Here is a 26127-nt window from a genome sequence, read left to right as displayed (position 1 = left end):
CTTTTATTTCCACCCTGCTTTTAAACTCCACTTTAATTTTATCCCACTCCCTTGCTAAATTTTCAGAAGAAATTTCTATCTTCTCTAATATCTTCTGAATAATTTCCACTGCCAATTCCTTAAATTTACTCTCTTTTCAATAGATATGTAGGAAAGTGCCAGTGTCTCATTTTTATTTCATTACCCTGTGTTTTTATTTGTCGTTATTATTGGTGAATGATCTGAAATAGTTATTGGGTGCGTATCAAGATTTTCAATTAAATGCACATGTTCCTGTGAAATATAAACTCTGTCTAGTCTAGCCCAGTTTTGTATCTTAGAGAATAATATGTAAATTCACTCTGAACTCCTAGTACTGAACTTACATCTTCCATGCCAAATATTTTCATAAATTTCTTCAAAAATCTTCCCTCCATTGTTATATTTTCCCATCTGGACCCCCAGACACATCCTCACCATTACAAATGAAACTTCAGTCGCCTGCTATAAGTAATATTTCTTGCTGAAAGCTGATTATTTCTCCCAGAATTTTTTTAAGCTCCATTATAGCAGTTTTAGGTGGGATACAAATACATGTCAGTGTAATCCTCTTCCCTTGCTAGTAGCCCCTTAGTACTGCAAATCTACCATTATTATCTTTTTTTTATTTTCTTCTATCACTATTTGAACTCCTCTTGCAATTAATATAAGTACTCCTCTTTTTCTTTTTCCCAGGTATTCCACTGAATAACCATCCTGAACACCTCCCTTTATCAGATTTTCATGTTCAGGTCTTTTCATGGTACCCCCTTTAGCATAGCTATTTGCAGTCTATGTTTTTTAATATAGTTGTAGAAAACAATGCAGACGTACCACCATATGTTTCATTTTTTAATATAGTTCACTACCCTTTCTTTTTTGTACTTATCTGTGAGACCATTGACATTTAAAGACATCACAAAAAATATCATTGCATTGAAAAGTTATTTTTCCCACGTTTTATGTATAACAGCTCTTTTATTGAATGTCTAGTTGCAGTTTTTGTGTTACATGCATACACTGTTTGGCATTTTTATCTTTTGTACAGTTGTTTCTTGTCATAACCATTTGAGCCTATGTCACATCTTATCAGTGGCACAGACTATCATCATTTTACCATGCCTCCTTCCACTTATGTAATAGTCCTTCCAGTTCTCTACTAGTCCATATCCTTTTTCGTCACTTTCTGAGCCATCTACTATAATCCTCAATCTTATCCTCTATTACTGTGCTAGAACATGGTACTGATAGTTCCTTCAAAAAAGCCACTGCACATCTCTACTCTTTGCACATCACAGAAATTTCCCATGATTTTCCCACTGCTTCTTCTGGAATTCCATCCATATTTATGGATAGCTACTAGGGCTATATTTATGAAAGTAATTTGAATACATCTGTTGGTAGAGAATAAGGGGAAAGCTAGGCTTTTAGTAAGTGGATACACAGAGGGATTAATCAAAGAACAAAAGCTAAGTGTATGGCAGCATTGTACTGATGGAAACATTAAGCCATGAGTAGAATATGAAGATGGTAGCAGTAGTAATATTAAAACAAGCAGTAGAAATATAGGCAGTAATGTGCGTAGTACAAAAGTAAGAATGATTTCAAAGCGTTGGCCAGTTAGTAAGGAGACTGAAAAAGTTATAAGATCAAACTGGGATATTTTGGTTAATAATAACACACTTACAAAGGTTGATGGAAAGAATAAATTTTCTAAAGACGTGCATCAAATGTTGGGTCACAACTAAATCAAAATCATTTTGGGAGAGGGACCATTAAGTGTGGCAAATGCAGTATATGTTTAAATATGGAAGATTTATACATAGACTAGTATATAAAGGATGGTCTATACTGAACAGGGTGGAATATAAATGGCAGTCTATAGTTCCAAGCCATCTTAGTTTAGCCAAAGCAAGTATAGCATTTCAGTAAGAGTGAGGTTTTTATGGTCATTGGCTGATTGGGGTTACCTGGACTACGGCTTGGAGTAAGCACCTCATTGGTTCTTTGAGCTTTTTTTTAAAGTTGTTTCAGGTTTCAACTTTGTTACTTAAGACGTCAACTTGTGAGTGTTTCTGCCATTTCACACTGTGCTAATCAGAGGAAAGGCACTGAGCAAACTAATCTATGATATATTAAGTATCCTGTTTTTTTTGCTTATTTTTACGAGTTAATTATAACACTTTTATTGTCTGCAAATACTTTTCTTGCTAGTTACATGGTGTGTGAGGTATTAACTAGAAATTGTCTACAATTGTTAAGCATCTGGTTGGGTTTGTTTGTTCTGGTGGCTTTGCAGTTGCCCACCTCTACTGTAAATTTGATCTGGGACACTTCTCCCAGTCTAGTGTCATTACCTTATTCTACCTAATCCAGGGAGAACATTTGAGAAGGCCAACCCACTTAGTATCTGCTCCTCCCTTTCCACTTTACAAAAAAAAAAATTCTAAGCTTGATTCCTGCCTTTCCTGTAAGTTTTCTAGTCCAGGTACAGATTTGCTGTATCCAGGACTGTTTGTAAGCTTCTGAGCCCCCAAGCCTTTCTGTGTTGGAGGGAAGCCTTCTAGCTTAATTTTGTTTCTTAGAACTAGCCATTTTTTTATTTTCAGTACTCAAATCTGCTTCTTTGAGCTCAGCACTTGTTCAGGACTCATTGTAAGCACTAAATAAGCTACAAATTACTACAGCACTCAACTCTCCTCACCTGTCTAGAGGAATACAGTTTTTAGTACTTAATAAATAAGCACCTATTCAGGCATGTCTAAGGGTCAGCTCCTGGTGTTTTCTCCTGTCTACCTGATGAATCTGGGCATCATGGGGCAATGCAGCAATTGCCTCATGTACACAGGCAACCTTCTCCTCCTACCACCCAACACTACAACCTGTGAGAGATGCACTTATATAGCCAAACTGTAAGCAAAGCTCTCTTCACCGAAGACTGGACTAGACAGTCAAGAGGAGAAGGTAAACACTTGCACCACACCACACTCATCACATAGTCCCTCAAAACCTACACCACCAAAACACACACATAGAAACACAAAACACACACCTACATTCGCGGAGGCTCTCAATACAAATCTACCCAAGCAACAGGGACCTCCAAAGCAGAAATGCAAACAACCTCCACCTCCCAACACAACCCAAATGACACATAGCCCACAAACTCAGTGTGCCACTCAACCACAGCCCATGAGGCATAACAACATACCCAACAATCTAGTCATAGGTAACTCTATAGCTGGGCACACTGATGTTCCACTCACCAGGCTAAACAAGGAGAAAGTTACTGTCAGTTGCCTGTCGGGTGCCATGATCCACCAGATAATGCACACACTCAGGTCACTCCACAACAAGTACAAATATGACTCTGTCATTGTCTGTGTTGGTGTGAATGACCTGAGATGTACCTCCCTGAACTACATGAAAAGAGACATGGAGGAACTGTCCGATCTTGTAGCCCAGGCAGGTATGACCCTAGCCATGAGTAACATCCTGCCATCACCCAGAATGATACCACAGTACAAGAAAAAAATGACTGACTTCAACAATTGGCTAAGCTTCTGGTGTCATTCTAAGGGGATCCAGTATCTGTCTGCCTGGGATAACATGATCGACAAACCACGATGCTTTGCCAGAGATGGCCTGCACCTATCGCCCTTGGGATTCTGGATACTGGCTAAGGCTCTTGCCACCCCTATAGTGCCTTTTTTAGGCAAGGTTCAAATGGCAAATTCACCACCATAACAGGGACAAGCAAGCAAAATCTGAGGGTAATGCTACTCAATGCTAGAAGTCCAAACCTTAAAATGCATTCACTCGAGGCACTCCTTAAAATGGAGGACATCGACATCTGTGCAGTGACAGAGACCTGGTTCAAGGCCCCAGAGAGCACCCCTGCATTACCAGGCAATAATTCATACCACACCTTTCAGCCACCTAACCTGGACCGAAACACTAAAGGTGGAGGCGTGTCCATATTCATTAAGGATATCCACACCTCCAGGCTAGTTGCTCAGCATAATGCATCCAAGATTATCCAAGTGCAACTAACTCTGGGCAAGACTGCAATCCAAATTGTAGCTTGCTACAGATCCCCCACCATGCCCCAGGATTACCACTCCCCATTTCTTGACACACTGGAAAATATTAGTGTGCAACCTAACACCCTACTAATGGGCGATTTCAACTACCCCACCATTAACTGGGAAAACTACTCATGTACCAACTCTTGTGCTCAACGTTCTTTGGATTTCATAAATTCCAATGCCTTGGATCAACTTATCCACACCCCCACCAGGGGCAGCAATATCCTAGACTTGGTCATTACCAATATGAGCAACTGGTGTTCCACACCAGAGGTCAGTTCCTCTTGGTCAGACCCGACCATAAGCTAATCACCTTAGACATCCACATCCCACCCCCACCCCCCATTAGGGAAACCATCGTAAAAGATTTCTCCAAAGCCCACTTCACGCTTCTTAAGACAGAAGTGGCAAACTTCACGACACCCATGCTGACGGACAATAGAGGTATAACTGCTGAATCCTATACAAATGCACTTTATAAGCACTTATACGAGTGCATGGATCGTGCAATCCCTAACAGAACCAAAATGCTATCCTCCAAAAAAAGGAAGCCAATCTGGTGGTCCCCTGCCATAAACAAACTCTACAACAGAAGAAAGAAACTGTTGCAAAAAAAAGAGTAATATCCCATGATTGGAGGAACTCCCAGGTCAGCCTCAGTAAGAAGCTGAGATCCCTCATAAAATCCTCCAAAGTTAGTTACGAAAATAAAATCACCACTGATTCTAAAGACAACCACAAAGCATTCTATAGCTATGTCAAGAATCTCAATGGCAACACTCAGATCTACTCTGTGTTTCAGCACAATGGCACTAAATATACAGAACCAACTGATATTCCCAACATCCTGGCAGATAGGTTCAGTGCTAACTTTACCCCTCTCTCACCCCCTAAAGGTCCCATCTCTATACCAGAAGAATGCAAAGTTCCTGTAATCATGGCCGCACAGGTAAAAAACACACTCTCTAAACACAGCATCCATGGGACCTGACAACATCCCAGGCGGCATTCTACATGAACTACAGAATGAACTGGCACCCCACCTAAGTATCATGTTAGTACCATGTTCAATCATAGCCTTACCTTAGGCTTTGTGCCCACTGAATGGCGCACAGCAACGGTTATCCCATTCCACAAAGCAGGAGCCACCACGGACCCCAGGAACTACCACCCCATTAGCCTGATGAGCCTGGTCTGCAAGGGTATGGAACGTATCATCATGGAACTTATAAACAATGACACTGGTAATCTCCAGACTCTGGACCCTCCCAGTTCAGGTTTGTAAAAGGCAGATCATGTCTCCTAAACCTGACAGACTTCTTTGAAGTGATCACCAAAGCCGTAGATGAGGGTAAGGTGGTTCACACAGTATATCTAGATCTCGCCAAGGCTTTCAATACCATCCCCCACTCTGGAATTATAGATAAACTCACTAAACTAGGTATACATCCCTATGTTACAATTTGGGTTGCCAACTGGCTCAGTGACAAAACCCACACTGTGAAGATAGCAGACTGTAAATCCAACTTCAGACCAGTGACAAGTGGAGTACCACAGGGTTCAGTCCTGGGTCCTCTCCTGTTTGGTATCTGCTTCTCTGAAGTACAGGCTAACACAGAAGGTCTTTGGCTAACAAAGTTCACAGATGACTGCAAACTAGGAGCCATAATCAAAACTCCTAATGATGTGGACATCCTACAAAAGAGCCTCACTGAGACAGATGCCTGGTGTCAAAGCCATGGCCTCAAGCTCAATGCCAAAAAGTGCATTGTCATCCCTTTTGCTAAAAACTCTGTACCCATAACTACCACATAGGTGGTAGTCTACTTAACACTGAAAGCGTGATAAGAGACCTTGGGACACAGGTGGACGGTAGTCTCTCCTTTGATAATCACATCGCCACAGTAATCAGGAAATCCTTCTGCATGGCACACCTCATCACAAAAGGTTTCTCATCCAGGAAAAAAGAGGTCATTGTTCCCCTCTACTCATCACTCATTAAACCCATTATAGAGTACAACGCCCTTTTTGGTATGTACATCACAAGACATCTACAACAACTGGAAAGGCCGCAGAAATACCTCACAAAGAGGATTACCGGCCTCAAACAGTTGCCCTACGCAGACCGTCTCAAAAACTCCAGCTTTACTCCGTCGCATATCGCCTGCTCAGAGGCTATCTCTGCCTAACATACAAAGCTATGTCAAACCCAGAGCTGTTGGACATGCTCCACCTAAAGAAATCCCAATCCCCCAGAGATATATGCTCTAGGGACCTAAACCTTGTCACCACAGTAAACAGAACATGCTGGTGGGATAGATTCCTGTCCCAGAGACTTCCCATACTCTGGAACAAACTACCTATCTATATCAAACAAAGCTCCTCATTAGCACTCTTCAAGAAAAATCTTGATGATTGGATGGGAGATAGGAAATTCACCCCGGGGATCACTTCTGTGGCTCTGCTCGACAGAGGCACAGGAAATTAATTTTCTTGGGTGGCAGAAGCCATTTGGCTAGGCTTATATAGGCCCTAGGGCCAATAGCCTAGTACCTACCTATGAACCTATGAACAGACTGGAATATAAATGGTAGTCTACAGTGGGCAAACTGCTATATAAATGGGAGTGTTCACTGGGCAGACTGGTATATAAATGGTAGTCTATAGTGAACAGACTGATGGAACTGATGCAGAGCTTCCATCTGAAAAAAAAATAGCTCTAGTCTTGGAGGGCCATTTGGGAGATTTTAAGCAATTGCTAGAAATGTGTCTGTTATTCCAGGGGTATGGGCTTTTGTTATCCTGTGCATCTATATGCAGCAGGAATCCAGGTGGTGTGTGAGTAAGCACAGGCAGCTGTTTATTCACAGCAGAGCACACAGCTGTGATCGTATGCTTGCTTCCTGAATCGATGTTACTGCAAATCATACAGTTGGTGAAAGGGAAACTAATGGATAAGCAAACAACAAAAATCCCCATTCTCTTTGGTGTGAAGGCCTCAAGAGTTCCACTACATAGAATTTGTCCTGTGAAAGGGCAAACATGCACCAGTGAGCAGCAGGTGTACCCCAGTGACCTGCAGTTGGGAGATGGACCAGTTGGCAAAACATGAAAAAATAGCACACTGGTAACTTCCTGTATAACTATATAATGCTATATTATTATTCTTATCTTTAGAATGTTGTCATTATTGATTTGAAGACCTTCTCAAGTAGCAGTATTTTGGCTCATATTTTTGGTAAGTAATATCTTCCTCTCTGAGTGAAAGTCTGTGCTACTGTTTTGTCATTCAATGGGACACAACCTATCCTTCATAGAAGAGCTGACCTTCTGTCTTTCTGACATTACCTAATATCTGTCTTCCTCACATCCTAATATCCTTTAGTCCCATGATTTTTTTTCCAAACAAAAAAGATCATGGGACTAAAGGACCTCACTATCAAGAGAGGCAGGAGGCGTTGTCCCTGTATTTGGTGTTTCACAGACTCCTTAGGGATGATCTGTGCCTTACCTTCCAGGACATTAGAGATCCAGCAGTCCATGACCTCTTATTTCTCCACAATTAAAATAGTCCTGCACACATTAGAACCAAATATCTGAATCTCCTTCAACAAATAAACGATTCACGGTGGGTAGACAGATTTGTCACTCACCGACAACCCCTTTTTTGGAACAAATGCTCTCTCCAGATCAAGCAATGTGATACTCTATCTTGTTTTAAGAATGAATTGGACAATTTGATGGGTGTTGTAAATTCATCCTGGGTATGACTGCCCTATCACTCCTTGAAATGCTTAAGGTAAGGTACTGGCATGGCATAAATTACCACATGGTCCAGCTGCTTTGTACTTTCTATGATTCAATATTTGCTAGTTCTTTTTGCAGCTTCAGAACTTTTGTAGTTATTTGCAAGAGAAAGTATTTTTATGGGCTACAGATGAATGCATCTTTTATTTTTGTAACAGAATTTCTGAATTTGTTACAGCATGTTAAGTGTACTACATTGCATTTCTCAAGATAAAGGTTTTCTGTCAGTCCTGTTTCATTAATTGTACAAATTGTAAAATTCTGAACTCCTGGCTCTGCCTTTGCCCCTCCTCACCATCCTAATTTGTCTATCCCCGAGCATCTTATCTGATGCATCCTGGAGCTAGCCGTTGGCTTTTTTCAGTGCTAACCCTGTGCTATTTCAATGCATTCTCAAAATATAAAAAGTAAAACCCAAAACTTCCACCAGCAGACAAATCACACTAGTAACCAGAAATCAATACTAAGTGCAGAGAGACGCACCAGTGTGGAAACACAGCTGTCACAGTTCAAAATATCCACAGGTAAAATAGGCAGCAAACAGCAGGCAGCAGGTGAAATAAATACAAGTATGATAACACAGCAGTCACAACTTAAAATATCGAAAGGTAAATTAGGCGGCAAACAACAGGCAGCAGGTAAAATAAATCTAGGTTTAATGCATATACAGACTGGGAAGCACTTTTGCTATGGAATCATAGCTTCTTCAAACCCTAATGAAACATTTGCTAAACATTTATATAACACTGTCATAATAGACAGACCAATCAAAAGCTAAACCTAATAAAGCAATTAAATAATTAAAGCTGAACTCACTAAAAAAGTGAACCTAGCAAAAAGGAAATAAACGTTACTTTTTCGTTTTCCTTCTAGCTTTTAAAACAGGTTTCAAAGGTACAAATTATTTTAAAGCTAACCCCATATGAGAATGTAGTTTGGTTATCCATCTTGCTTCACATCTTTCTGTTTTATTTTCAATGTTACCCAACCTAACATTCTCATATATAACATCTAACACAGTAAAAAAAATATGTGCATTACCTTACTACCTAGGGAGTATAAAGGGACTGAGTTAGCTAAGGGTATGTGTGGTGCCTGCCAGCTTAGGAAGGAAGGGTGTTGGGAGACCCTATTTTACAACCCCCACCCGGGACTCACTTAGGTTAGAAGGGGCAATGTTTTAAGAGTCCCTATGACTTTTTTCAGCAACATAAATAAGGTCACTGATGTAATTAAAAATAATTGGCATATTTTAACCTCTGATTAATTTGTTGAAGCATTAGTTGACACATCTCCTAAATTTTACTACAGGAATATGGAGAATTTAAAGAAGTTGTTGTGTTACCCAGATAAGTTGGATTATGGACAACGGGGAGGGGGTACCAAAAAGTGTGGTACTTATAATTTTTGTTAGTATGTTAGAGAGGGTAGTGAGTTATTCACCCATCATTCATCATTAGGGCTATTGTAAACTCTCCATGAAAGCTGTACTTACTGTCCTTTATTTTAAAATTGCGCGGGCAGCAGGAACACACACACATAGATGTACTGGGCTGTACCATGGTTTTTGCAGCTGTAAAAGTGTGTGTGGGGTGGCGGTCCCCCCCCCCCTCACTCTATAGACTATGGTTCTGGGCCGGCGCCTATGTCGAGACTGGATGTAAATGCCAAACTTGCCTACCAGACTCTGTTCTCAAAACACGGAAGCAGTGGTGAGGTCTTAGTAGTGATTGAATGGTGGAGGAATGTGGTGAGGGCCAGTAAGCAGGAAGATCAAGTGAAGATCACTACTTTATAGCATCCCCATTACGCTTACACTTGAGACCGTGGCAGTGTGTCACAAAACCCGGACTTCATGTGTCCGGTTTTGAATTAAATGTGTAATTGGACAATTTATCACAAAACCAGACAGTCCGGTCAAAAACCGGACAGCTGGCAACCCTACTTCCAATGAGTGAAATTACGTTACAGCATAGTACTGGGGAGTTTAGTAGCAAAGTGTTAGGGGGATGTGTGCATACGTGTATGTATTTTACTGCATGAATGAGTGTATGCAGAAGGATGAGTGGCCTCAGATGCAAGTGTGTGTGTGTGTGTGTGTGTGTGTGTGTGTGCGTGCGTGCGTGTGTGTGTGTGTGTGTGTGTGTGTGTGTGTGTGTGTGTGTGTGTGTGTGTGTGTGTGTGTGTGTGTGTGTGTGTGTGTGTGTGTGTGTGTGTGTATGTGTCTGCCTGGATGGTTGCATTGGGGATTAGTTAAGTAATAGGTAGGGAAAATGTATGGGCGTGTGTGTTTTTAAGTCTGTAAGTGGATTCATGTGCAGTTTGTGTTTGTATGCGTGCACGTGTGTCTCTGTGTGTCTGTAACTGCATTTGGGTGGGGGGGGTTGTGTGTGTGTGTGTGTGTGTGTGTGTGTGTGTGTGTGTGTGTGTGTGTGTGTGTGTGTGTGTGTGTGTGTGTGTGTGTGTGTGTGTGTGTGTGTGTGTGTGTGTGTGTGTGTGTGTGTGTGTGTATGTGTCTGCCTGGATGGTTGCATTGGGGATTAGTTAAGTAATAGGTAGGGAAAATGTATGGGCGTGTGTGTTTTTAAGTCTGTAAGTGGATTCATGTGCAGTTTGTGTTTGTATGCGTGCACGTGTGTCTCTGTGTGTCTGTAACTGCATTTGGGTGGGGGGGGTTGTGTGTGTGTGTGTGTGTGTGTGTGTGTGTGTGTGTGTGTGTGTGTGTGTGTGTGTGTGTGTGTGCGCGTGTGCGCGCGTGTGTGTGTGTGTGTGTGTGTGTGTGTGTGTGTGTGTGTGTGTGTGTGTGTGTGTGTGTGTGTGTGTGTGTGTGCATGCACACATCTATGCATGAATGTGTGAATGTGTGTGTGTAGGGGAGTCTGTCATACCTCCACACTCCCGCTGACTAATGAGCAAATCTTGCAATACTGAAGGAGGGTTACACTAGACATCAAGGATACAGTTTATATGTGACCTAAAGGTACTTAAAAAGAAAATAGAACAAGTTTTGCAGCATAAAATGGAATATACATAACAGTGGTATGCATTCCACCCAGTGCAAACACCACTGAGGCCTTGAGGAATCTTTATACCTCTATCTGTGAGCTTCAGAGGAAAAACTCAGACTGCACACATGGTTGCTGGTGATTTTAATCAAGCAGATCTGAGACAGGTGTTACCCCACTACTATCAATTTGTAGATTTTTCTACAAGGGGTGCTAACACTCTGGATAAGCTGCATATTCCAACATCAAAGGTGCCTAGAGAGCAATACGACAACCTAACTTAGGAAGCTCTGACCATCTTACCATCATGCTTCTGCCAACCTACAAACCAGCTCTGATCAGAGAAAAGTCCACAGTTAAGCATATCAGGGTCTGGCACGATGGGGGCTTTGGAATGTCTCCAAAACTGTTTTGACAGCATCTGCTGGGAAATTTTCAAAGCGGCAGGTACATCAGATGAACAGGTGAACATAGATGATTACATGGAAGCAGTAATAGCTTACATCACAGTGTGTTGATGATGTATCTGACATCAAAAGCATCATAATCAGAGCAAACCAAAAGCCATGGCTCAACAACAAAGTCTATGACCTCCTGAAGGCAAGAAATGCAGTATTCAGGGGCAAGGACAAGAAGGGTCTCAGCGAAGGTAGAGCAAACCTAAAAAGGGGCATTAAAGAGGCCAAGAGGGAATATGGAAAGAAATTACAAAGTCAGTTTGCAGACATGAGGGAGACCAGGAGTCTCTGGCAAGGAATACAGCAGATTACTGACTATAAAACCAGGTCAGCTAGGTGTGAAGACAGCATTGAATTCCTGGACAGGCTGAATTCCTTCTTTGGCATTTTTGAAGAGAAAAACAATGTGTCTGCTACAAGGCTACCTATCAACCAGGAGAAGGGGGTGCTCAGCCTTAACTCCAATGAAGTGAGATCTCAGCTTAAGAAAGTGAACCCCAGGAAGGCTGCTGGTCCTGATAAAATACTGGACAAAGTAATTAAAGGCTGTGCAGATCAACTATTCTCAGTTCAACTGATATTTTCAACAAATCCGTTATTCTTGGTAAAGTTCTCTCTTGCTTCAAGGTGATAAATATTGTCCCGCTCCCCAGAAAAGCTAATCCAGCCTGCCTGAATGACTAAAGACTGGTTGCTCTAACTTCAAATGTCGTGAAATGCTTTGAGAGGCTTTTAAAAGGCATCTGTCGGCAAACCTTCCATCCACCTTTGACCCTCTACAGTTCCCTTATCGGGCTAACAGATCCACTGCGGATGCTATTTCAATGGCATGACACCTCTTACTTGGTCATCTGGAGGGAAGACACAACTATGTCAGGCTGTTGTTTATTGACTTCAGCTCAGCATTCAATACAGTTTTTCCTATGCAGCTTATTGACAAGCTTGTAGATCTTGGAGTTAGCAAGCTCATGTGCAACTGGATCCTCGACTTCTTGGCGAACAGACCACAGAACACGTGTGGGCAACAACACCTCAGGATGTATAATACTAAGACTGATGTTCCTTAGAGTTGTATGCTAAGCACTCTGTTGTTCACCATCCTCACCCATTGACTCTTGCAAAATACACCACCAATCACATCATTATGTTTGCAGATGATACTATGGTTGTGGGCATCATCAAAGGGGAGGATGAAAGAGCTTATAGAGATGAGGTTTACTCATTGATTGACTGGTGTGCTAAGAACAACCTTGACCTGAATGTCAATAAAACAAAAGAGGTCATTATAGACTTTAGGAAAAGGTCAACAACACACCCACCTCTTATGATAAATGGTGAAGAGGTGGAAATGGTCAAATCTGCAAAGTTTTTGGGGGTGCACATTTTGAAGGATCTCTCTTGGGCTGTGAACACCGAACATTTGGTGAAAAAAGCACACCATCATCTCTACTTTCCCAGAAGGCTCAAAAAAGCAAACTCCCACCTACTGTTCTCACCACATTCTACAGAGGAGCATTTGAGAGCATCTCACTAGTAGAGTCACAGTTTGGTTTGGGAACAATACAATAGCAGAAAGAATGAAGCTACACAGAGTGGTGCGAGTTGCCAAAAAAATTATGGGCACAAACTTACCATCAAGCTAGGATCTCTTTGCAGCATGAAGCATTAAATGTGCATCCAAAATAATTTGTGTCCCCTCTTACCCTGCATATGGCTGTTTAATGCAACTGTCTTCTGGCAACAGATATCGGAGTATCTGCTGCAGGACCACAAGATACTTAAACAGCTTCTACCAAACAGAGTTGAGACTTATAAACTTTGATACCAGCCACCGATTATTTAGTCAGTAATCATTCACAATATGTAGCTCAGCTGAAAAGTGTGCAATATCTTTTTTTGTTTGTTTTTGTTTTTCTTTGATGTAGCATTATATTTTCTTATTCATGTGCAATGGCCTGCTGTTTGTCTGATGCAGATGAACAAAGGATAACAATCTTAACATGTGAAATCCTATTCTGTCATGCTGCTATGTACAGTATTCTTCTTATGACTGTCTGGGGGGGGGGGGGGGGGGCTTGTGTGTTTTTGCTGTTATTATTGGTTTGTTTATCCTTCTGTGGGTCTTGTACTGAATATCTTTTTTAAATTGCAATGTAATACTGTTGTTCTTGTTATCCTTGTTTCTTATGTACTCTCTGATGAGTTGATACTCAGAATTTCAGTTAGGCTGCACTTGTGTAGCCCTAAATGGCAATAAAGTTTACTTTCACTTTGACTTTTGACTTTAATAAAAGACATGGGGAGTATGAAACACTAGACACTAGGGTTGTACTTTATATCATGCCTTAAAGGCACTTCAAAAGGTAATAGAACAAGTTTGCAGCATGAAAGATGAGCGCTGGGGGAACAGTGGACATCAGGGATACCAAAGGCACTTAAAAGATTCATACCCTGTACTTCTGGCTCTCACAAACAGCTCTTTAGTAGAGCTTGACTCCCCTGCATTACCACTAGACACCAGGGATACTCTTTCATATTGCCTTAAATGTGTTAAAAAAATACAAGTTAAAGTAAAGGGGGGGGGGTTGAATCCTGCACAAAGAAGGTTGCCAAGCAGGAGCCTTAACCCTATATTTTAAATGAGGATGGTCCGTGACTTACAAGGGACAGGGCATGTATAAGAAGCAATGTCAGGGATAGTTGAACAGGATGGGGGTGTCCATATAGGCTGGCTGCCATAGCTGTATATGTCTGTGCAAATGCTTAGGGACAGAGGTGAGAGTAGCATTAGACAACACCTGGGAGAAGTTTTAGACTATTACTTTGACTCAAAATGTTAATAGAGCAACAGGTGTAGTATCACGATGCACTTTATGAACAATAGGAAGAATTAATTTCTTATGTCTGGCATTGTTGTCTGACAGTAAGGATCCATGATTTGTGAGGGCAGGGGAAAAATAAGAAGAAATAACAAGGATGATCTCTTATATCAGGGACAGATAAGTGTGATGTTAGTGTGTTGGCATGGGTGTGTGTGTGATTGAATGTGTGCATCCATGTGGAAAGTGAATGAGGGGGAGTTTGCATGCCAACAGGATGCATTGGCACACAAGGAGCATATCGCAGGAAAGTGCTGATTTGCACATCCAGCAATTACAGGTGCTTGAAAGACATGCAAATTAGCTGATAATGAAGACTCTTCTCAATGTGGTTATGGTTCTAAATTGCATTTTCTAACATCACAGAAACAGTGCCTTTTGGCCGCAGTTGTTACCGCCAACAATGAGCTTCTTTCAAATAATATCTCAAGAATTTGGTGTTTTAAAAAATGCTTGCATAGTGCTTGTGTAAATGTGAACAGTGTCATGAAGTCAAGGTCATTTATTCTGCTTGTTTATATGCTTTTTATGTCTGAACCTTCAAACTTCTAAACATTTGTATGAACCAAGTAATCTTATTAACATTTATAGGTAAAATGCCAGTCATCAAAAGCAGACTCTGTATAGCATCAATTAGGTGAAAGTCTGTTAGCTGAAAAGTTGGTGTTTATTAAGAATTTAATAATACTGGATTTTGAATTTATATCAGTATCAACCTTTAAATAAATTAAATAAAAAAGAAAAAGTTGATTTAAGTAGTTCTGGATTTATCTCTATGTATTCAGTAATGTATAGTGTTTAGAATAAAAGTATATAGTCCAAACGTATTAGCAAAGTTTCATCCTAAAATTATGCTACTCCCTTTGCATTTGTTTGCGTCTTTCGGCTTTTACCGGTTAGGGGTCCCCAGAGCGGAATTCTGGTCTGCTAATGATTGGTAGTTGATTTTTACATGGCAAGTTACCAGCTCTGATGCACAACCTTCAACGAAGGTATGCCCATTCATGCATGGCTCCACACAGAAGACGCACTAGCTGAGAATCGAACCGGACAACGTCTTACTGTGAGGTGACAACGCTACCTCAGCACCACCACCGCGACTACTCCCTTTGAATATAATTACAAAAAAATCTGCAAAATATGTTGAATATGAAACATTATTTCATGGGTTTTATAAACAGAATAAGAATAACATTAACCCTTGTCTCACCTGGAAGTCATTTGGAATTATCTCGGAGCCTGGTTGATATCTCTTAATTTCTATTTTGTCATCTGTTCTTCTTCTCTGCTATCTCTTTAAGGTATGTAAGGCCTTTTTATGTGGCGTGTGATCCCATTTCACCCTTGCACATTCATTCCATGCTAGTAAAGCTTACTATTTCTATTTCTGAGCCAGCTGTCTCTGCAGAGCTAAATTATCTGTCCCAGCAGAATTTCAGAATTATAAGCTTTGTCAAGCCTCCAAATTTAGTGTTCCACAAGGATAGAGTGATGCTTAGAACTAACACTAAATTTTATGCCAAAGTGGCTTTTAAGTTTAACTTAAACCAGTCTCTCAATGTGCCATTTTCTTTCTCCAATATGCCGGCCAAGGGCAGTATCTTCAACAGTACATGGATGCCCACAGCACAGACAGATTAGATTCTATGTGGACAGCAACAAATTTTTACCTATTGAACGCCAACTGTTTATTTGCTTTTCCAAATCTGAATTAGATAAGATTTCTGAGCTTAGAGATTCCAGATGGTTAGCCAGATGTACTGAATTTTGTCATGTTAAAAGTGGCAAGCTCTTACCTGTAAGTAACTCCTAAGGCTCATTCAATTAAATCTCTAACTACTTCTACCATATTTTTCTGTAATCCCACTCCTGATGACAAGGTTTGTGCTGGCACTTGGCCTTCCCTCAACAACTTTGGGATGCTCTTCAGATTGGATATTACTTCCAGGTCCAACTGGGGTCACTATCTTCAATGGCATTTCTCCATCAAGATGATTGACTTGGAGGTTTAGCTAGTTACTCTGTCCTAGAGGTTACTGAGGATGAACATCTTCTGTTCGGGTAAAAATGTACTTACTATGATGTAGGTTTATAAGAAGAAGGCCTGTCTTCGGGAACATGCCCTCTGTCACTATCTTCAGGGTGTCGGGTCTGAGTTCTCTTCTACTTTCTCTGTTTTTGTCGATCAGCTGAGTGCTGTAACAAGAATAACTGGAGACTGCAGCATGCATGATGCATGATGGGTATGTGGAAGTTCCTGGTAGCCTGAGAAAGGTTTCTATGCCGATTGGTCCTAATGCTACAGTATTAGTCCTGTTAGTTACACAAGATGAACATTCTTCTTATAGAGCTGTCATTATGCTAAGTATATAACTTAAAGTTTCTGAGTGTCTCTTCTGTTATGTTTTATGTAAGAACTTTTTGCTACTTTTGAAATTAAGTCTTAACAGCATACACCCAGAGCTACAGTTATCCCACTCCACAAGGGGGGATCCATCTTGGATCTCAGAAACTACTGTCCCATCAGTCTGACAAGCCTTATCTGCAAGGCCATGGAGCATATTATCATGGAACTTATAAACAAAGACATTGGCAACCTTCAAACACTGGACCCCACCCAGTTTGGGTTCATGAAGGGCCGATCTTGTCTCCTGAACCTGATTTACTTCTTCGAATCAGTCTCCAGAGCCATGGACAAGGGTAAGGTGGCCCACACAGCCTATCTAGACCTTGCCAAGACCTTTGACACCATCCCCCACTCTGGAATCATAGATAAACTTACTAAGCTGGGCATTAATCCCTACGTCACCCAATGGGTTGCTAACTGGCCTACTGATAGAAACCACACTGTAAAAGTAGCCGACTCCAAATCCAGCTACAGACAAGTGACAAGTGGAGTACCTCAGGGTTCAGTCCTGGGACCACTCTTGTTTGGCATCTACTTCTCTGAAGTACAGGCCAACACTAAGGGACTCTGGATAACAAAGTTCGCAGATGACTGCAAACTGGGAGCCATTATTGAATCCCCAAATTATGTGGATACTCTACAAAAGGGCCTTACAGAAACAGATGCTTGGTGCCAGAGCCATGGGCTCAAGCTCAATGCCAAGAAATGTATAGTTATCCCCTTTGGGAAAAAAATGTATCCATGAATTACCATATAGGTGGCAGTACACTAAACACCGAAAGTGTGATAAGAGACTTAGGGACACAGGTGGACAGTGGTCTCACCTTCAATAACCACATCGCCACAACAGTCAGGAAATCCTTCTATGTGGCACACCTCATCACTAAGGGCTTTCCATCCAGAAAAAAGGAGGTCATTGTCCCACTGTACTCATCCCTCATTAGACCCATTATAGAATACAACACCCTGTTTGGTATGTATCTCTCAAGACATCTGCAACAACTGGAAAGGCCGCAGAAATACCTCACTAAAAGAATCACAGGCCTAAATCAGATGCCCTACACTGACTGCCTTAAAAAACTCCAGCTATACTCTGTCACATATCGTCTACTCAGAGGCGATCTTTGCTTAACATACAAGGCCATGTCAAACCCAGAGCTGTTGGACATGCTACATTTAAAGAAATCCCAATCCCTCAGAGCCACACGCTCCAGGGATCTAAACCTTGTTATCACAATAAAAAAAACATGCTGGAGGGATAGGTTCCTGACCCAGAGACTCCCCAGACTCTGGAATAGATTGCCCATACATGTCAAGCATAGTGCCTCTTTGGTCCTCTTCAAAAGGAACCTTGACGATTGGATGGTAGAAAGGAAATTCACCCCGGGGATCACGTCAGTCGCCTTGCTAGACAGGGGTCCAGGGAAGTAAAGAGTGTGGGAAGAAATAGCCAGGAAATTATTATGGCTAGGCTTGTATAGGCCTTAGGGCTGATAGCCTAGTACCAACCTATGAACACTTGAGTAAGTCCAGAACTACTAAGGAATTTTTTCAACTTCTATACCACTTTCAGGACAAAGCTCATCCTGTGTAATGTATGCTACGTATTCTATGAAGTTGTGCAAGGCACTGATGTTCAGAGCTGTACAGTTTTGTAAGGGAGAATGGTACAACTTACCTTAAGAAAGAAGGCAGCACAGGCCTGCTCAGGTTCATTGAGGAAAACATTGTTTGGCATTATATGGATTTAATGCAAGTAATGCAGGATGCAGGACTATACAAACTCCCAAAGGGAAATGGCAGTAAAGATTACTCAGCATGAGTAGGAGATAATTCAGGATTAGGTAAATCCCTGAGGAAGAATGTGCACTACAGCAAGAGAAGGTATAGGACAGGGCTAGATGGATTAGCCGGAGTACATAAAAAAGGGTATTCACAGCTAGTATGTTGGATAGTAATTTTACTTATATGTATGCTTTATCAAATGTGGCATACTTTTCAGATGTTTAGACTTTAAAGCACAGAATAAAAGGATAATTTGTGTTTTGTGTACTAAAATAAATTCACTTAGCTGAGTCACTTTAACATTTAACATTTTAACTTGGCCATAAAAAAGAATTAAAAAGAAAAGGTTTGCTTACCTTTGTACTGTGGTGTGAAGCACTTCATTTGAGGAGGTAAAGCCTCATAGAACCACTGTTCTTGAGACACCAGTGGTTTACAGATAGTGGTTTCATCATACTTCATCATGCTGCTGTGGCCCCCAACTTGATGGACAAATGGCTCTAATAGTACCTGACGGCACCCTTCTAGTAGCTGTGTGTTGTCCTGGAGAACCATTGGTTAAGATGTCAGAAGTATTCTGTGTACTGCTGTTGCTGTTATATCACTTTTCTAGTGGGTTTCACACAATGTCCGGAAAACAGTCCAAGTTTGGTGACCAGGAAACAGACTGTTATACTGGTGTAAGAAGCTGGGTCTGCTCCTGCGATGTTCCTAGAAGTGAGTACTTTTGTCTTGGGAAGACTGACTTTGTGATACAGTTTATTCTGTTACTTCTGTGTTGAGGATGGATTGAAAGCAAAAAGAAGAAAATTATGAATGTTGAAAAAGAGTGCAGGTTATATAAACAATCCCTGGCAGAAGTTCTGGCATTCAAGCAACACAGCAATTGAAAATGAGGATTAAGGCTTAAATGCCAGTGTTGCAGGATGTTTTCTGAACACTGTTTTTTTTTCTTTTTCATTTTATCAATGATGACGCCTCCCTGTATATCTTTATTACAATAGTGGTGCAGCTTTTCCCATATAACATTATGAGCTAGGACCACCATTTGCTACATTCCATCATTCTTTATTGGGATATCTAAATAAACAGACCAGTTTCTTAAAATAAATTATAAAACACCCTTACAAAACAAAATGTTATAGATCTGAATTGTACATTGTGCTTTTTATTTTTTTTTCCTTGCTTTCATTCATACATTCATGTCATTCATTGTCTGACTGTCCAGCTAATCCAGTGCAGGATCACAGGAGTCTGAGGAGAGCTGGAGCCTATCCTGGCACTCAGTGAACACAACGTATTGAAGCTCATCCTGAATGGAGAAGTAATCCTTTGCAGAAGACACACACACACACACACACACACACACACACACACACACACACACACACACACACACACACACACACACACACACACACACAGCATACATCTGCACACCTATGGACAATTTACAGGATCTGTGTGTGTGTGTGTGTGTGTGTGTGTGTGTGTGTGTGTGTGTGTGTGTGTGTGTGTGTGTGTGTGTGTGTGTGTGTGTGTGTGTGTGTGTGTGTGTGTGTGTGTGTTTGTTGGAGTACTGGTGTATTCTGGCAAAACCCACATAGATGCAGGGTGGACATGTAGATGCCACACCGAAGGTTCTATAGCTGAGGACCTAACTGGAAAACCAAACATTGTGAGTTATCAAATGGAATAGTTTGTAAGGGATACTGTTACAAAGAATGCACATAGTAGAAGAGCTGTATCTAGCTCTGTTCTCTTCATTGTATTATCCATGCAATGAAGTGAGAAATTGTGACATCAGAGGTAATTGACCTAAAAGCTGCTGAATCATAAAGTGGGGTCAAGATATCCTGTTACATCAAAGACTTCCAAGATGGCTGGACACTGAGTAACAGCTTACTTTCAATTCTCCCAGTGTGAAATCAAAAACTCAGAAAAGAAGGCCAGTGAATTTGTCTTTTTGGGTACATTTCAGTTACTGCCCAGTAAGTGTACTGCCTGGATACTAGCAAAGAATAAATTTAGAGAACCTAAAAGAAAATCAACCACATAAGGTGAGGAGAAACACTAGCTGGGAAGAATCCTGCAGCTGTTCACCAAAAAGCAGTTCAAGCTCCAGCTTTGGTGCAAGACGTGACTTCTACTAACTTAGAGGAAAAATAAGTCAAATGTGCTCAGAGCTGCTTAAAGTAAATGAAACACTGAATGAGTATATTAACTCAAATAACAAAAGGCTGGAAAAATAGAAGCTTTAAACAGATATTCAGATAACCTGACAATACTGTAAATATCAGAGGCTGAAATGAAGAAAAGGTTGGCTGAAAATTAAACTGCTAAGGAAGAGATGTTTCATAAATGGCAGAATTAGAGCACAGAGCATGCAAGGAAAACCTGAGATTTTCTGCTGTACCAGAGAAACTGGAAGGAACAGATTGTATTGATTTAATGAAAGCACAAATAAGCAACTGGACTTGTATTCCACAACAGTTGTTAATTGAAGGGCACATTATGTGTATGCTCCAAATCAGGCCATTAGAAAGCAGCCAAGACATCTAATAGTTAGGATGCAATCCTACCTGCAGGAAGAGTTGATTCTAACAAAACTGTGGAAGAAGGACAAAGTACTAAAAGTTATAGACAGTAGAGTATTTGTGGAAAATGATCACCCAGTGTACACCAGACAGACAAGGAGTAAATATATTCCAGTAATCAGGGAATGTTGAGAGGCAGGTGTGAGTTTCAAGCTGCTGTATCCAGCTATCTTCAGAATACTTTTTCCTAGAGGATCAAAATCATTTTTGATACAGAACATGCTAAGGAGGAAATAAAAACTTTTGTCCAACAAATTGTGAACTCTCAAATCAGAAGGGGATTTTGCTTCTTATTCTTCTGATAATACAACTCATAGAGAGGCTTTCCCAGTGAAACACTTTCCAATGTTCCAAAGGAAAATGTCTGAGAGACAGAGAAAAGCACAGGAGTTGATAAGAAGAACCAGGAGTACATTTGAAATTAATTAGAGACTGGAGGTGGGAGATGGAGATCAGCAGGATGAAAACCATCAACTCAGAAATTAATGAATAAATGTGGGATGAAATATGGCTGAACAAGAAAACCAGGAAATATTGGACTTTTTGACTTTGTTAAACTTGTAGTGGACTCCAAAGCATTTGTCCTACTTCATGTTATTAATGTTCGGAAGAACATTAAGGAGAGGGCAGGAGGAAGGAAAGAAATAACTGTAAGTAATCCAATTTTTGTTCTTAAGTATATTTTATATATGTCATATACTGCATAATATATACAGTAAAGCATTTTCAGTTGTTTTTGTGTGTTATATGGATACTAAAGTAAATGGGTGCTTTTTTGTTCTACTTATTTCTTCTTGATTAGCTTTAAGAAATTTAGGCACTCCAATGTAAAAAGAGAAGGAGGCCTTAAATGCTCACAGTGCAACATGAGAAGCTTGTAGCTGAATGCAACTGTATATCTGGTTCTTATATTTCTAAGTTGACAAGCTGATAAAAAGGGAATAAAAACAGACTGCTTTTTTCAATGGCCAAAAGATGCTTTCTGAAAGCATTCAAGTTGTTTTCTACATTTGGGAGAGGAATAAAGATAAGACAAAAACAGACAAGCAGTTACTGTAAGTAGAACAGGCTATACAATTCATCTTAGCATGTATAACCTTAAATATAGGTCAATTAAATCCTGTGAGTGTAGCTGTCTATCTAGGACAATTGTTTCTGTTAGGAGGGCTAAACTTCATTATTAGAAGACGTACATGATTTTGTGTGTTTGTATTAAGTTAATAGGTTATGGGAGTGTATTTTTTGAGGGTTTTCATTAAAACAAAATGTCTTTTAAGAAGTGACATAGGTTTAAATGGATTTGACAAGAAACAGCTGTATAAAAGATCAACTTGCAAACATTAATGTATGCAGGCAACACAAAAGCTGAAACTAGACATAAAAAAAAAGCTGTTACACATCACAGGTGGGAATAATAACATCTTATCATAATGGTAACACTTTTCATATTATCTTTGAACGTGATTGGTCTCCAAGGTATAGACAAAACCTAAAGAGTACTGAACTATATTAGGAAATGCAGAGTGCAAACAGGTATGCTATAGGAGATAGATTTGGAAAGGACTGAGCATGTAAATTTGATAAAGAAAGGATTCCATGATGATTATTCAGCAGAATATATAGGACAAATAATTTCTAGGGGAGCTCCAATAATGACAGAAGAGGAAAAGAAGATACTGGTAGAGCTGTAGTAGTAAGAGGCTACTGGAAAGGGAGGAGGATTACACTGGGATGTATTTATATTCTACCTAAAACTGCTATAATGGAGCTTAAGAAAAGTCTGGGAGAAATAATTAGCTTTCAGCAGGGAATATTACTTATAGGTGGAGACTAGAATTTGATTTGCAACAGTGAAGGTGTATCCTGGGGGCCTAGAAGGGAAAATATAACAAAAGAAGGTAGATTTGTGAAGAAATTTATGAAAATATTTGGTATAAAATATGTGAATTCAGTAATAGGTGCTCAGAGAGATTTTACATATTATTCCCAAAGGTACAAAATCTTGGGTTCAGGCGCCTAGGCAGCGAGACATTTCCCTGTGGTACATTTTGGCTGGGGACACATGGCTGAAGTGACATTCAGCTGCAGAGAAATATGTCTGTTTGTAAATTACCTGTAAGGCCATGGAAAGAATAATCATAGACTTGATAAATAATGACATAGGAAACCTTCAAACACTGAACCCGACCCTTTTTGGCTTTGTCAAGGGTAGGTCATGCCTAATAAATCTGGTAGATTTCTTTGAGAAAATTACTAAGGCCATGGATGAGGGTAAAACAATACATACCGCCTACCTCAACCTGGCCAAGGCATTTGACACAATTCCACACTCAGGTATTATAAATAAACACACAAAACTGGGCATAAATTCCTACATCACCAGATGGATAGCCAATTGGCTTATGGACAGGGTGCATGTGGTTAAAGTGGGTGAATCCAGACTCAGCAAGAGGCTAGTTACTAGTGGTGTGCCACAGGGCTCAATGCTGGTGTCACTCCTACTTCTCTGAAGGCAAGGCTAATGTGGAATGTCTCTGGATGACAAAGCTTGCCAATGACTGCAAGCTTGGGGCAATTAAGGAATCCCCCAGTGATGTAGATATCCTTCAGGAGGGTCTACATCAGACAGATGATTGGTGCCAGAACCGTGGCCTAAAACTAAATGCAGAACAAATGCATTATCGTACCCTTTGGGAAGTCAAACACCCCTGCAAATTGCAACTTCAATAGCACACCCCTAAGAGTTGACTCAGAGGTGAGAGATCTAAGTACACAGTTAGAAAGTAACCTGAACTTTGACTACCATATGTCCACAGTGGTGAAGAAGTCCTTCTGTGTGGCACAACTTATAAGTAAAGTTATGGTATCCAGATCCAAGGAAATTATAGTTCCACTGTACTCATCCCTCATTAGACCAATACTCTAGTACAATGCAGCATTTGGCATATACTTGATTAGGCACGTAAACCAGCTGGAGTGATCTCACAGTTTCCTCACAAAGAAAATACAGGGTGTAAACAACATGTCCTATGCAGATACACTGAAAGTGCTATCCCTTTACTCTGTCTCTTACTGACTATTAAGAGGGTGACCTATACCTGACCAATAGGTCGCTCACAAATCCAGCCCTGATGAAGCTGCTACATATCTGCAATTCACTAATCAGTAAACACAAACACAAACAAACTGTAAAAATCCAAAGGCCGTGTTCTCATCTTCTCTGCAGATTCCAATCCAATAATTATGCCAAAAAATGTACAAAAGTCACTAGTTTAATCGTAAAAACAGTAAAAAGCAATATAAAAGTTTAGCGCTTTTGTTTGTTTGTTTAATAATTACACAATTGAGTTATGTGCTTTAATAGTAGGGTAGCTGGGAGTGAATCATTTGAAGTTCACCCAATCAGACATGGAACAATAGCATTTAAGTGAGTGAGTTGAACATTTGATTAATTTTCTGAAGAAGTTTACACTGATTAAACAAAAGTACTAACCTTTTAAATTTCTTTTTGCTGTTTTTATGATTAAACGAGTGACTTTTGTACATTTTAGTGTAATTATTTGATTGGAATCTGCAGAGAGGATGAGAACACAGCCTTTGGATTTTTACATCTGCAATTCAAACAGCACGAAGATCACCTGATCTAGGGATGTAAACTTAGTCAGCGACTCAAACAAACATGCTGGAGAGACAAATATGTGTCCTTTGGAACAGGCTTCCTATTCACGTTAAGCAGAGCCCTTCTCTGGCTCTCTTCAAAAGCAGTTTGAATCAATGGATGGGGAATCACAAACTCACACCTGGGGTAATAGACAGGGGCACTCTGTAATGCATAGACACAAATCCATGTCATCCTCTTGCCACTAAAGCCATATATTGGATAAAAATCAGGTTATATTGGCTAAGCTTGTAAGGGTTCCTAGGTCATTAAACTAGTAATCTCCTGTGAGCCTATGAATTCCAAAATGTTTTTCAACACTTGTAATGAAATTAGCAAGTAACCGCATTTTGGGTAGCTATCTATTCATAAGTTCATAGGTTCATAGGTTCATAGGTTGATACTAGGCTATCTGCCCTAGGGCATTTATAAGCCTAGCCAGAGTGTGTTTGGCTTTCGCCACCCTTTTAGATTAGTTGACTGTGCCTCTGTATAGTAGGTCACAGAAGGTAGCCTTTTTAAGGTTAGTTTACTGTACCTCTGTCAAGCAGGGACACAGAAGAGATCCCAGGGGTAAACTTACGATCTCCCATCCACTCGTCAAGATTTCTCTTGAAAAGGGTCAGTGAGGGGCTCCGCCTAACATGGATTGGGATTCTGTTCCAGAGTGAGGGGAGCCTCTGGGATATGAATCTGTCCCTCCAGCATGTCCTATTTATTTCTGTGCTGAGGTTCAAGTCCCTGGAGCGTGTAGCTCTAAGGGATTTGGATTTCCTGAGGTGAAGCATGTCCATTAATTCTGGGTTGGACATGGCTTTATACGTCAAACACAGATCGCCTCTGAGTAGGGGGTACGCAATTGAGTAGAGCTGGAGTTTCTTTAGCCGAACTGCATAGGGCATCTGTTTGAGCCCCTTGATCCTCTTGGTGAGATACTTTTGCGGTCTTTCTAGTTGCTGCAGGTGTCGGGTAAGGTACATCCCAAACGGGGCATTGCACTCAATTATGGGCCTGATAAGTGATGAGAAGAGGGGCACAATGACCTCTCTTGATCTAGATGTGAACCCTTTCATGATAAGGTGGGCTATATAGAAGGTCTTTCTAACCACTTTGGCAACGTGATTGTCAAAGGAGAGATTGCTATCTACTTGGGTCCCCAAGTCCCTAATTACTTCTTCCGTACTTAATGGATTACCACCTATGTGGTAATTTGTGGGCAGTTTGTTTTTCCCAAAGGGGATGACTATGCACTTTTTGGCATTTAGCTTTAGGCCATGGCTCTGGCACCAGTTATCTGTCTCTGTGAGACCCTTTTGGATGCTTGTGTCAGCCAGAGAGTCGATTACAGCACCCAGTTTGCAGACATCTGCGAACTTGGTCAGCCATAGTCCACTCGTGTTAGCCTGTACCTTGGAGAAATATATA

General features: G+C 40.7%; 1 protein-coding gene across 2 annotated transcripts in view; it reads right to left on the bottom strand.

Annotated features, from left to right (window-relative positions):
• IP6K3 (inositol hexakisphosphate kinase 3) overlaps window positions 1–26127 on the bottom strand; it is a 200874-nt gene that overhangs the window by 149211 nt on the left and 25536 nt on the right. Inside the window, exon 2 of one of the 2 annotated variants that reach the window (XM_044076488.1) lies at window positions 18804–19220. In XM_044076488.1, the coding sequence (XP_043932423.1) occupies window positions 18804–19002 (199 nt within the window). In that variant the 5' untranslated portion in view covers window positions 19003–19220. The remainder of the gene's footprint in view (window positions 1–18803; window positions 19221–26127) is intronic. The other variant, XM_044076489.1, reaches the window with a different exon arrangement.

This window comes from Protopterus annectens, chromosome 7.part0, assembly GCF_019279795.1.
Source record: "Protopterus annectens isolate FY-2018-M chromosome 7.part0, PAN1.0, whole genome shotgun sequence".
Classification (NCBI taxonomy): Eukaryota; Metazoa; Chordata; order Ceratodontiformes; family Protopteridae; genus Protopterus; species Protopterus annectens.
The sequence above is the reverse complement of the archived record's forward strand: the minus strand, read 5'-3'. Positions and strand labels throughout refer to the sequence as shown.